Below are 14,275 nucleotides of genomic sequence, written 5' to 3' on the forward strand. Positions count from 1 at the left end.
GCTGCATCCGGACAAAAATTTGATTAATGGTCAGATTTTTTGTTATAGGTAAAATGAGTTAGTTTTAGTTATGTCGAGATGATATTTGTTGGGGAAAAATGGCTAAATAATCATAATTTTTAAACTATTTAGTTAAACAACTCCCTTCTCAAACTACGTAGTAAGATACGACTGTTTTGGTACTTGACATTACTGACGTCATCAAGTTCTTGGCAGAACTCGAAATTAGCAATGTCAAGTTCTAAGTATATTTTGCCACTTAAATATTTTTGAAAATTTTTTATAGAACTCGACATTAGAAATGTCGAATTTCACTTAAAAATATGCATAGAACTCAACATTACTAAATTGTTAAAAATGTGTATAGAACTCAACCTCAGTGATGTCGAGTTCCAAAATAGTGGTATTTTGCTAGATAGTTTTAAAAAATAGTTATTTGGTTACATAGTTTAAAAATTAAGGTTATTTAGCCATTTTCCCCCATAGTTGTTGCATTGAGAAGAAAGAGAATGGGGCAATATGGGCTGGCAAAGGCAGTAGCTGTAGTTAAGGCCGTCCACAGGTTGGTCCAGGTCAGGTTTGTACCCAACTCGAAACTAACCTGACCACTTCGGGTTTCCCATGCCTAGACCTGTTGCCGACTGGTGAAAGGAGTTGGTTCGGGTGGTTGGATTTTCACTAGGTACCAATCAGTCCTCGGTTGGTTTCAAGTTCTGAGAAATTTTGCTGGATTTTGCCGAAAGCTGCCGGATCTGGCGAGACCTAGCCGGATCTTAACGAGATCTCGACGAATCTCGAAGAGATCAAGCCAAATCTCATGAGATTTGGCTTGATCTCAATGAGATCTCGGCATATCTCGAAGAGATCAGGCCAAATTTGGACGAGATCTCGCCTGATCTCTTTGAGTTCAAGCTAGATCTTGACAGATTGGACAGAAAACATCAATGAACCACTATTATTGATGGTGAATGGCGACTTTCTAGTCTGTAGACTATTGGGTTGGTTGAAGATTGGTTTCTTAGCCTCAGACCTGCCAACCGACCCGCTGTTTTCAGGTTCAGGGGGCAAAAATCCGTCGCCAATCGTCACCGGTATTGGGTCGACTGGTTCTAATGCCAAATCGGACGGGTTGGGCAGGTGGGTCGGTTCTCAGTTTTGTTTGGACACCCCTAGCCGTAGTGCTAAGGAAAATTAATTTCCATAGGTAGCTTCCGTGAGTGTTTTTTTTTTTTTTTTGGAGATAAGATAGGAAAACATAAAGTGAATTTTGTGTCATTAATGATGCTAGAGTGAGTTATTGCCCATTGGATTGAGTATAAAAATTTCTTTTGGGCAATTGGGGAGTCTAACAATTAGTCATGTACAACTAGAAATCTTAAGAAGAATTAGGGGCCGTTTATAATCTTTTAGACACCTAGTAAGTTACCCGTGCGATGCATGTATAATATTGTAATGTTTTATGTTAGATGGTTTTGGAGAATGTTATATATATATATATATTATAGTATAATTGTTATAGAACTTTATTAGTACTGAGTTCATCATAAAAAAGAAAAAGTTATAAATTGCACACGCACACATATCTATTATAATTATTCATTTGAAGTAATGAGAAAAAAAAAAAAAAAATAGAGGTGGCCACATGTTAAAAAAAAAGGTATTTGTTCAGCTTTTATTTTGATGATATTGTATAATTTTGTTAAGTTCAGATAAGTATGGTCGGGGATTATGTGCATATGGAGGTGGCCACATGTTTAAACATGGCTAGGAGTAAACAAAATAGATGGTTTTATCAATGTTCATTGTGGAAGGTATGCCACATTTTGCCACAACTATTATGAATGGTTACTGATTTATATGTGCAGGTTTTGAAATTGGGCATTTTTTCACTTGCTTTAATTTTTTATACAGAACCACAAAAATATATAGTATCATTTGGGCAAAGAATTATCAGTCACTTTTAAGACACATACAACATTGCATTATGCACACATACACATGATGCAAGTAAATCACATTCAATACCTCAAAAGGAATAGCAAGAGTGGATATTATATATGTTATTGCGCATTTGTAATAATTTCACTGACATTATGTTTTTTTTAGAAAAATATATTATGGAAGATGCTTATTACACACAGAATAATTGATTTTACCAATACATTATATCAGATACATTGTGAAGAATATATTCGGAAGTCTAACACAAATATGGCATAAATAAAAAATTTAAGAATATTTCTCCACAATCTCTTGGAGACATACGCACAGCTCCTTCGGTTTAGAAAACATAACCATGTGATCAGAACCAGTTATCACCTTCACTTCATCTGTTGGATTTTTCTCGATCATCCACCTTTGAAAATCCTCCTTTATAGCACTGTCTTGGTCACACACAATATAAACTCTATGAACAGACCCATATTTCTCCTTGGTTAGTTCTGCTTCTTTTAACGACAATGCATCATGACCATAAAGACGAAAAGGTCTCACCAACGACATAGCAAGCGTCAAATCCTAGTTCAGTTCATCATTGATCATTATTAAATAAATTATATATATATATATATATATATATAAGCCTAAGATAGATGGACACTTCATTTGGGGTATCATACTCATGTTGTAGCTGTGTCATACATATGGTGTAACAGTGTTCTATCTGCTGTATCATGTTATAATTTTTCAAAAATTGTTTGTGTCACTATATCCTATGTATGTTCGTGTTCATGTCCTTGCATCCTAGATACTAACTAATTTATTAAGAAATTGAAACTCATACATGCTGTTAACTTGATGGTTGCATGCCTAACTAACTTTTCTGATTTTTTTTTATTGTTATAATGCTTTCTTCCTAATCAACGTGTGACAATGTTGAATAACTATGAGGTTAAAGGAAAGTGTCAACTCTAAATTCTTACCTCAGGTGGGGAGAGCTGGTAATACTTGGATGCCATCAAATTGGGCCCTAATAGCCCTGTGGTTGGTGGGTTGTTGGGCCCTTGATCAAATGTGAATTGTGAGTCCATGAGCGAATCCATTCTCCGAAAGAACTACATATAACCAAAGATATCATTATGCACATTTGAGAACTAGTATGGGAATGAGGAGTGATCATTAATCAATGAGGGATTTAAAGCCCCTTTGATTGTTAGAACTTGAGAGAAGCAAATTGGAAACCATGATCTAAACAAAATCTAATTCACACCAAAACATCTAATAATTTCATTTACCTTTTCAGTTAAACTTTTCATGGTACATTCCTATGATACTATCCCTCATAGGTGTATCCTCATTCATCCATAAGGTCACATCACATACCCAAGCTCAACGGTTGAGTTATTAGTTTATAATAAAAAACAATTAATGTTTATTCTCTATAGTTTCAACTTTCAAGTCCTTTAACATCCCAAGTAAATATAACGATTGTCAATCACTAGGACTCATCCCATAACTTCTATGACTTGATATGTGGTAAAGAAACCTGATAACCACACTGAACCAGTGGTTGATAGTGACTTAAATCCATCGTGAAGTGGGGCATGAAACTAGTATATCTATAAGATAAAATAAAAAATTCACCCCTGCTTTTAGCTCTTACAATTCAATTATGCTATTACACCAAATTCAAATCCTACGAAATAACTAGCAAAACAAGTGGAGGATACAAATTCCAATAAACTTTAGTGATATTGCAAATAAGAGCACATTTGTTTCAACGCAAAATGTTTAATGATCAAAAAATGTTTTGATTTTTGGTGTTTAGTCTGAATGGAAAATTACTAATGAACCAGCCATAGATCTTACTATGAACTACTCGTATATCTAGAAAAAAAATGATCGAGTAAGAAAGAGAGTCTTCCCAATCACCAATCTCATTGTGAACTAGTCGCAAATCTTAAAAAATAAAAAAGAAAAAAAGAAAAGAAAAAGATGATTAACAAGAGGGAGAATCTTCCTGATCGTAGATCTCACCACACCATGCAAAGCTTCGACACCATCAAAACGATGTTGTCAAGGCAAGCTCCAAATCTTCTTAGGTCTCTATATGTTAAGGCATGGGGTGGTTGGGGGCGGTGGCCATGATGAAGAGGAGTGTGGTGATTATGGTGGGTGGAAAATTTGAAGAGGGAGGAGGTCTCCAATTTAGAAGCTTTGGGGTGTAAATTGTTTTACACCATTTTTAGTCATGCCAAACACCTGGGAAAAAAAAAGGAAATAATTTCCAAAAGATATTTTATGTTGAACTAGTGTAGCCTTAAAATCATCTTTTTTTTTTGAGGGGTGGTGTAAGGAATGATCCAACATTTGAAACTCTCGTTGCATATATGCAATATTTGTGGTCGCGTTTATATATATATATATATCACAATGAATTTACATATGCAAATTATTAACATTTTAAAAAAACAGAGCATTATGCAAGCCAAATATACATTATTGACAAGTGCATTCTTTTTTCTTTTCTTTTTTTTCCCCCCCAAAAAACGAGCATTATAATCACTCATAATTGGGCTTTTTTTTATATTATTTTTTTTTAACTTGTGTTCTTAAGGACACTTATTGATAAGACTCTTATTTAATAAAAGAAAAAAAAAATCACAACTTTTTAATGTTGAGGTGACATATTGTGAGTGTGCAGTAAAAGAGATTTTCATTTTACCCTAAGTTTAGATAGAAGAAGCGGAAGAGATGAACAAAGAGAACACTCAAATATGCTTCAAGTTAATATATTATGACTTCTAATCATTTAATAATAATAATACATTCTTCTCTCTCTCAAATCTATATATATATATATATATAGCCAAAGTTCGGAGAAAATCCAATTATATTTTAATTAGATTCTCAATTTTGTGTCACGTGTTCTATTTAATTTTTAATTTTGTGCCAAATGAATTATTGAGTGTAAAAATCGAAGAGTCCAAATCCAATTAGATTTTAAATTGAATTTCAATTAAAGTCCAATTTTCTGCCACATTTTCATTTATTTTTAATTTTTGTGACAAGTGAATTATTGGGTAAAAAAAACAAAGAGTCTAAATCTAATTAAATTCTAAATCATATGTATATATAATATGAGAAACCATTACATATTTTAGAAATATATGGTTTAAAAAAGTGTAAGTTAATACTATGTATAATTTGAATCTCTTTAAAAAAAAAAAGTATAATTGTGATTGTTTTTAATTGTATCATGCATATGTACAGGGCTACACATTAGTATATATTTAAAACCAAAATTAAGAGAAAATTTAATTAGATTCTAAATTAGATTCTAATTGTTGTCTAATTTTGCGCCACATGTCCTATAAATTTTTCTTTTAAAATTGTTTTAGGTGAGTTAATGTTATGCAAAAGACGAAGAGTTTTATATAAATAAATCATAAAAAACCTAATAAACAAAAAAGAAGAAGAAGAAAAAGTAAACTCATGTGTATATCCAAAACATTTATGTGTATATCTATGACTTAAAAAATATGTAACTCTTATGCTAGGTATAATTTGAACTCATATATCGTATATATGTGTAATTATAATTGTTCTTAATTGTGTTGTGTATATGCATGAGTTATATAATGTATGTTTCCTTTTTGTAATCAATTAAAGTGATGTTAAATCCATCAATTCTTGGGATGTCAAAGCAGAATAATCAAGTACTTATCTAAATTTAAATACTTCCTCAAAAAAAATCTAAATTTAAATACAAAAAAAAGTACTTATCTAAATTTGGAAAAAAAAAAGTCGTGACATTGATGAATGAGACAATAAAGGAATGGTTGTTGAAAGGAAGAGATAAGAGCGAATCATGAGTGTGGCTGAGGCCTGCTTAAGACTAAAATCTCAATCTCAAAGCCGGTTGTTGAAAGGAAGAGATAAGAGCGAATCATGAGTGTGGCTGAGGCCTGCTTAAGACTAAAATCTCAATCTCAAAGCCAGTGCCTATCCATTGCATTTTCCTAGGTAACCGAGTTCTAGGATAATAAATTATTCTACAATTTTTTTGACACAATTTTAATGTGATAAATTATGAGTAGTTAACTATTACTTATACATAGATCAATTATTTTTTCTTTATTAATGACACTTTGCTACGTCATAGTTGTGACAAGAAATTGTAAAAACATTTGTGGTACTAGACTTTTCCAAGCAACTCTTATGAAAAGTGATAGTTGAAGGGTCATAATGTCATCATCCTTTCAACTAATAATAACGCACTAAAAGTTTTAAGGAAAAAATTAACGGCCTAAGTGTTTCGGTTTAGAAAATATTTTTTAAAATGTTTTATCAAAAAAAAAAAAAGTTTTTTGCTTTTTATATTACTCATTAGAGTAGAATCAAAACTTTCTTAGAAACTCAACATAATCCCTCACCTTGCAACACCAGAGCAGTGGCTTTGCTCCGGTAGACTAGTGACGCATGCGGTGATAAGAACTGTTCATTTTTTTCCATGTAACCTCAACCTTAACTTATCATGAGCTTTATTTATAAAATCTATGCCATACAAATTTTAATGTGATTTTTAATGATAAAATGATCTGATTATGTACAAACATGCATGTCCTATTATTTTTGGGGGTGAAGGTTTCAAATGTAGAGAAAAGATTTGATTAGAAACGAGAGACTGTACAGAATTTTTCGAGTCCATTATTTTCATTACATTGCCATACCCATCTATTATCCAAGATTGTCAAGCTAGATTGTCTTACAAAATCTAATAGCAGTAACTCAGATAGAGAGTAGTACCTCATCATAAACTGCATAGAAATTGAGGTCAGGACCAAACATAAGGGCTGTAGCATATACTGCAACAGAAACTTTCTCAGGGAACTTTTCCATGGCAACAGAGATACAGGCTCCACCCAAGCTGTGGCCCACAAGGATAACTCTTTCATCTGCTGGAAGAGATGCCATGAATTCCATCAAAGGCTCAAGGTAATCTGATAGTGATCTGAGCTCATGTGCTTGCTTTGGGTGAATCCCGCTCGCAGCTAAGTCCAAGGCTGTTACTTTATGACCAGCCGATTTCAGTAGGGTTGCCACTTTGTACCAACTCCATGCTCCATGACAGGCTCCATGAACCAGCACAAAATGCCTCTCCTTCTTCTCCATCTCCTCCACCTTGTGTTGCCAGTTGTGTGTGACTATCGATAATTGCTTAATCTTTTATACTTTCTAGAAGTTATATCATGTTTCCTGTGCGCATGTTACTTCTCTCTCACAAGTGGGGTCTACCCAATCTTCTTCTTCTTCTTCTTCTTCTTTTTTTTTTTTTTTTTTTTGAGAAGTCAATTTTCATGTGATTATGCATTGTTCAGTGGGTCTCATGCACTGTTCACGAGACCCACAAACTTTTTTTTTTACAGAACTTTCTTTAAAAATGAGTCCTATGACACTATTTACACATTTAAAAATTATTTTACTATAGTATTTTTAGCAAAATAAGTAGTATCTAAACACATCTTAAGACACTACTTGTTAGGACTTGGAATTAGGAGGGCATAGAAGTATAAACCAAAACAAAAAATAAATAAAAAATTATGAAACTCACAAATACACAAAATTATTGAAAAGAGAACTTGACTTTGTTATAAAAAATCTTCCAAATCATTTGAACCCTTTCTTTTGAAAAAATTAAAATATTGTAGTTGATTTTCTTATAATCTACAAATAAAATATAATTTGAACTTATCATCCCATTAAATATTCAATAATCTACAAATCATTACACACAAACACTTAACAATTAACCAATGAATTTCAAAGTTGAAAATAATCTCAAATTTTATTTTATTTTTTTAAAAGGTACTAACAGACAAACACTATAAGACAAGCATAATACAAACAAAATTTATATTTTTTTAAAAGACACTAACAGACAAACACTATAAGACAAGCATAATACAAACAAAATTTAACACTATCAAGTGACAAACACACAGAACAGGACATGGTTGATGTCACTACTACAGTATTTTTTATAATAAATATTACTTTAACTTTATTAAATGTTATCTGCCCCCTCTCTCTTCTATTTTCGGTGAATGTAAATTGTGGAGAAAGTTCTCGGAAAAAATGGATATTTGCCTATAATTTACAAATTATGTAGTAAAATGTTTTTATTTTGAAACTATTTAACAAAATGCTCTTATTTTTTAACTCAATTTAAAAAAAAAATCGAGTTATAGGTGGAATTCGACATTAGCAATGTCGAGTTTTATACAAATTTTGTCAATTAAATTTTTTGAAAATTTAAGTGGAACTCAATATTGCTAATGTTGAGTTTCACTTAAAAATATACATAGAACTCGATTTTGAAAATATCGAGTTTTACATAGAACTCGATTTTGTCAAAATCGAGTTTAAAAAACAATGAGATTTTTCTAAATAGTTTCAAAACATGGGCATTTTGCTGCATAGTTTGTAAATAAGGGGCAAATGCCCATTTTTCTTGAGAATTCTTTTTTCTCTGCCTCTTTTTTATTTCCTTCACAACTCAAATAATCAAATCAAGCTAATCAACTGACAAATGTTTAGAAATTTTTGGCACTAGAGATTTAGATGTGGGAGATAAGATATTCCAATCCCAAAAAGAGGATGGATTAGATATAATACCAAATTTGAGAGTGGTGGACTGGTGGTGGTGTGGTGCCAGTCTATTTACTGCTACCGCTGTGTTATGTTGTGCTGCTATTGCCCACTTGCCCATGCCTAACTAAGGGTGGCAAAATCTGACACAACTAACCCGTTTATAAATAGGTCATAGGTTGAGGCTAAATGGGTTCGGGTCATATTCGGGTCAGCACAGTTGACCCGTTTAATAAACAGGTTGTGTTCGTGTTCAACATGCGAACCCGTTTAACCTATTTCACCCGTTTAGCATATAAATGTATTAACTTTTTTTTATTATTGCTTAATTTTGTTGTTGTAGTTATATGTTTATTACTATATTGATTGTAATTGTATTTTAATCTTAGATATATGGGAATTGATAATAGGTTATTTAGGTTAGGTATGACCTATTAATTAATCGGGTTATTAAACAGGTCATTTTTATTGACCTTTGCATTATTTGTTAATTAAACAAGTTAAACATGTCATGTCAGGTTGACTTGTTTAATAAATAGGTTAGGTTAGGATTAAGGATTCTTGACACGTTCACTAAACAGGTCAGGTTCAGGTCAACCCATATATTTGAATACTCATGACTCGACACAACACGACCCGACCCGCGAACACGAATTGCCACAACTAGGCCCAGCGTCTCTCTTTCCCTACCTTCTAGTCCCAAGTCACACTTAGTTTAGGTTTTCTTTCATTCTTTATTTTATTTTATTTTATTTTATTTGTGTCTTGCATGTGTGTTGGGTGTCTTTTTCTTTTTAAACATTTTCTCTCTTCTTCCTTTTTTTTTTTTTTTGGTGTATGTCTGCTTAGGTATTGTTTAGACGCAAGCTAATTTTTGAGCTGGTTAAATTTATTTTAAATTTTAGACTAATAAATTTTTTTATAGCCCTTTAAAAAGATCAATAATATTGTTGAGTGGACAAAGTGCAATTTTATTGAAGCAAATTGTTAAAATTAATACATACATACATACATACATTAATATACACACTAGATTTTTTTTTTTTTTGGGGAAAAATTTAGGGGGGGGCAGTCCAAGAATAGCTCCATCCCTGCTTGCCAAGTTACTTAAAAAGGTCAACCTACAATATTACAAAATTTAGTACATAATTCTTATAAAGTATTATAAAGTGATGATTCACCGATCAATATCATTATTAAAATCTATCACTCACATTCATTACATTGTACACACTTTCCATGGAGGTTTTAAACATCTTCATGGAGGCAATGTTGTTAGGTTCTAAGGTCTTAGGATTTTATGTATTTAGAACTTTAATTTGTAATGTTGGCAAACCATGATCAAAACAATGTATTTAGTCTTGTTTAGGCTTACTCAAAGTTGGTTTATTATTGTAAAGTTAGAATCGAGTGACTGCAGAAGTACTTGGGACTTTCGGCCTGGCTCGATCGATCGAAGAATAGACTCGATCGATCGAAAATCGCACAAGTTGACTTTTCTGCAGAATTTCCAACTCAGCCCTACTTCATTAAACGTTTAGGGTTTTATGTTTTTATCCTAGGTATAAAACTAAACCCTAGCCACGTTTTTGGGGGTTGCTCCAGTTGTATTGTTGCTCATACATTGCTGTTTTGTGTAAATCTCTTGTGAGATCTAGAGGAGCTTTCCTTTACACAAAGCTTAGGGTTTTCAAGTTGGAGATCTTATCTACATCTTGATGATCAACTTGGTTGCTACCATTGAAGCTTAAAGAATATCAAGCGTGGGTGCTTGTAGCTGATTGAAGAATCCAAGAAAGAAGGAGTCCGTGGATTCGGAGCTTACATGTGGTCGTGTCAGTAAGTTCTACTGGTGGGTAGCATTAGGAAGTCGAGCGGGGAGCTTGTAGTCCTTTTGTTTGAACTTCGATTCTTTCTAGTGGATATGCTTTTTACCTTGAGGATAGTTAGGTCAAATCCTCCCCAGGTTTTTACCGTGTGGTTTCCTGGGTGATCATATCATTGTGTCTTTTATTATTCCGCTGCTTTATTATTTTGATATGATTATTTGATTGCTTTAACCTAGAATTGCATAATTTGATTAAGTAACAACTTGGCTAATTAATCTAGGCTAACCAATCTGGAGGAGGGTTTTTATTTTGTAATTTTTTTTAATATTGATGGTTTTTTTTAAAAAATTTATATATTATTTTAATGTATATAATTTAAAAATAAAAGATGTGATGAATGGTGAATTGTAAAATGATGTGTTAAAATAATAAATTAGGTTTTTTAATGTGTCAAAATGGCATATTTGTAAAACAACAGATGAGAATGCTCTTACTGCCACAATGTCACATTTTTATATTTTATTTTTAAAAAGGGATAAGATGAAAGTGGGACATGTGGCTGAGTAACTTCCTGCCACACACACCACTCAAATGCTTTCAAAAGAAAAAAGTAGTTGATAATTAGCTAAAATTTACGTCAACTACCATGAAAGATGCTAGTGCAGTACTACTCTTTCTTTGCAATTTTGGCCCATTAATTGGTTAGTTAAGAGAAAAAAAGGGAGAATTGGTTTCTCAATTCCTCTATAAATTAAAGAGGTTTCAGCAAATTAAAAAATAAATAAATAAAAGAAGCATAGCAAAATACAGAGAGGAAAAAAAAAAAAAAAAGGACACAGACAGAGATAGAGAGCAACGAGCAGAGGAGGAACACACAACATCAGCATTAGGTTGAGATTTTATCAGTTCATTTCTTCTCTAAATCTCTCCCTCTCCCTCTTCTTCAAATTTGAACTTTTGTTTGATAAAACAAATAGGATTGGGTTTCTTGAGGAGTTACTAACTCTGTACATGAAGCTTTAGATACAAGTCCCTGACTCATAAATCCTATTTGAATATTACCAAATAAAAATTCTCTCAAGCTTTGATTCAGTGATTTCTCAATTAGAGTCCTTGACTCTACCAAATCAAATTCATCAATAAAGTCCTTGACTCTACCATATTTTAATGGAGTCCTTGACTCTACCCAATTAATGGAGTCCTTGATTTTACCATTTTAATGGAGTCCTTGACTTTACCCAATCAATGGAGTCCTTGAATCCCAAAATTATTTTAAATAAAGTGGGGATTCTAATTCCTTCAAATTCCAACATGACTAGTTCTTTGGGATTCCTAATTTCTTAATTAAGATTGGAGTTAATAATTCACAAAATAAAATGACCATAAAAATTGATTTGAGGAAATTTTCCAATTCCCAATTCCTAAACCCTTGTTCATAAAAATAAGATTGCTTTAAAAGAGTTTTCTTTCCCTTAATTAAATTTGAGAACCTCAATCAAAATATCATTAAAATTCCTACAAAGAAGCAAATGAAAGAGGAGGAAAATTGCTTAGACATTCACCTTTTCAAAGAGAGAATCCTTGAAAAACATAGACTGTTGGAAAAACATAGTTTGTATCACACATAAAACATACGTAGTGGAAAATTAATGGATCTAATTCATTCGCAATTGATAACATGTACTATGTAAATTTCATAATATAAGAACAAGAGAGTGTACCTTGGTGTAGTGAAATTCAAAACCAAAGATTAGAAGTTATTGGAAACACTTTTAATCTTCACTCTAATTCCACTTGTGCCCAAGAAGTGTGGTCTCTCAATCAGTTTATATGTGTATGTTCAAGGGAGAATAAGAAAGTGTCCAATACTCACATACAAACCATTTTATTCTCTTACAAAATTCTGTATGTTTCTCTCCTTACAACTGATTATCTAATTGGGCTAACCTTTTGGGTCATTCCTATTGGGTTTTAGTATGTGGCTTGGAGTGGGACCAATGGGCCTTGAGCTTTTCTTTCAACTCTTAATAAGTCCAAAGTTACCATTAATTATATTTAATACCATTATATAAATATAATTGTACTCTATGCCTTATTAATAAATTATATCCCGAGACTTTATTGTACATGCAGCCCATTCATAAAATATTCATAGTAATACAAAGTCAAAAAAGTAGACTACCACTTTGAAGATTACTAGATATTTATTCTTGAGTACCCGGATTAATCTTTTAAGTTATTCATCATATATTTATGAAATTCAATTTCATAAATATATATACTTTAGTAACTCTTTACTAAAGTAGTTAGGCATAATATTCTGAATAACCAAATCCATTAAACTTATCTCAATGAAATATTTTATATCTCTGTTAAAAGATTACGAATTCCATCTTGAGAATATATATTCCATCAACACTAAATGTGGCTACCCAACATACTGAGGTTTTGATCGTTACTTTAGATCTCACTCCTGATATATCAAGGTAACCTACACTTCATGATCAGGTCCATTATTCTCTTAGGATTAAGAGTTTACGTAAATAGAAGTCGTGAGATTTATTATTTATTTAACAGTCATTAGGAGAATAATAAATCTCCCAATGGCCCAGTTCAATATGTCTTAACTCTTAAAACATATCATCATATTAACTAGAAGTCTCCACTTCCATGATTAAGACAAATCATTTTAGTTAATATGTTATAGTCTTCGCAGATAAAATACTGTTGGGTTCTAAAGGTTTAGGAATTTATGTATTTAGAACTTCTATTTGTAATATTGGCAAACCATGATCAAAACAATATGTTTAGTCTTGTTATAGTGTGCTCAAAATTGTTTAATTATTGTAAAGTTGGAATCGAGAGACTGCAGATGCATTGGGGCATTTCGGTCTGGCTTGATGGATCAAAGAATAGATTCGATTGATCGAAAATCGACCAGATTGCGTTTTCTGCAGAATTTCCAACTCAGCCCTAACTCATTAAACGTTTAAGGTTTTATGTTTTTGCCCTAGATATATAAGGTAAAACCCTAGCCACGTTTTTAGAGTTGCTCCAGTTGTATTGTTGCTCATACATTGCTATTTTGTGTAAATCTCTTGTAAGATCTAGAGGAGCTTTCCTTTACACAAAGCTTAGGGTTTTCAACTTAGAGATAGTATCAATATCTTGATGATCAACTTGGTTGCTACCATTTGAAGCTTAAAGAATATCAAGCGTGGGTGCTTGTAGCTGATTGAAGAATCCAAGAAAGAAGAAGTCCGGGAATTCGGAGCTTGCACGTGGTCGTGTCAGTAAGTTCTACTGGTGGGTAGCATTAGGAAGTCAAGCGGGGAGCTTGTAGTCCTTCTGTATGAACTTTGATTCTTTCGCATAGTGGATTCAGGTTTACCTTGAGGATAGTTAGGTCAAATCCTCCCCAGGTTTTTACCGTGTGGTTTCTTGGGTGATCATATCATTGTGTCTTTTATTATTCCGCTGCTTTATTATTTTGATATGATTATTTGATTGCTTTAACCTAGAATTGCATAATTTGACTAAGTAACAACTTGGCTAATTAATCTAGGCTAACCAATCTGGTTGTTTTAAGGGGTCTAAAACCGTTCAAGTGGTATCAGAGCAAGTAGCTCTTTTATTTGAGATTTCTTGATCTCTGAGCTGATCCTTGACCCCTGTTGTCATGGATTCTTGGAAAATCTTTGTGCTTAATTGTCAACTTGTGTACTTGCTGTCTTTGCCTTTTGTTCTTTTTGCTAAATCTTTCCTTAAGTATCTTGGCATAATCACATGTGATAAGAATTATGTATGTTATACTGCTTTAACCGCCTTAAAGGCACGAGATTCTTGTCTTTGGTATT

The 14,275-nt window shown here is 32.5% G+C and overlaps 1 protein-coding gene across 1 annotated transcript; it reads right to left on the minus strand.

Moving 5' to 3' along the window:
• Positions 1-1,998: 1,998 nt before the first annotated feature.
• On the minus strand, positions 1,999-7,205 carry LOC136061441 (methyl jasmonate esterase 1-like). Its single transcript, XM_065768423.1, has 3 exons — positions 6,748-7,205; positions 2,922-3,053; positions 1,999-2,517 (listed from the first exon to the last, which is right to left on the minus strand). Exons 1-3 carry the CDS (start codon positions 7,111-7,113, stop codon positions 2,230-2,232), a joined length of 786 nt encoding a protein of 261 aa, XP_065624495.1. The 5' UTR covers positions 7,114-7,205; the 3' UTR covers positions 1,999-2,229.
• Between the last annotated feature and the right edge of the window lie 7,070 nt (positions 7,206-14,275).

Source organism: Quercus suber, unplaced genomic scaffold (assembly GCF_002906115.3).
Source record: "Quercus suber isolate HL8 unplaced genomic scaffold, Cork oak 2.0 scaffold_932, whole genome shotgun sequence".
Taxonomy (NCBI): Eukaryota; Viridiplantae; Streptophyta; class Magnoliopsida; order Fagales; family Fagaceae; genus Quercus; species Quercus suber.

Coding starts and splice junctions, on each gene's coding strand:
- LOC136061441 (XM_065768423.1), bottom strand. CDS start 7,113: ATGGAGAAGAAGGAGAGGCATTTTGTGCTGGTTCATGGAGCCTGTCAT. Junction 3,054..6,747: donor TCTATGCAGTTTATGATGAG/GTACTACTCTCT, acceptor GGTTATATGTAG/TTCTTTCGGAGAATGGATTC. Junction 2,518..2,921: donor ACCAGCTCTCCCCACCTGAG/GTAAGAATTTAG, acceptor GAACTGAACTAG/GATTTGACGCTTGCTATGTC.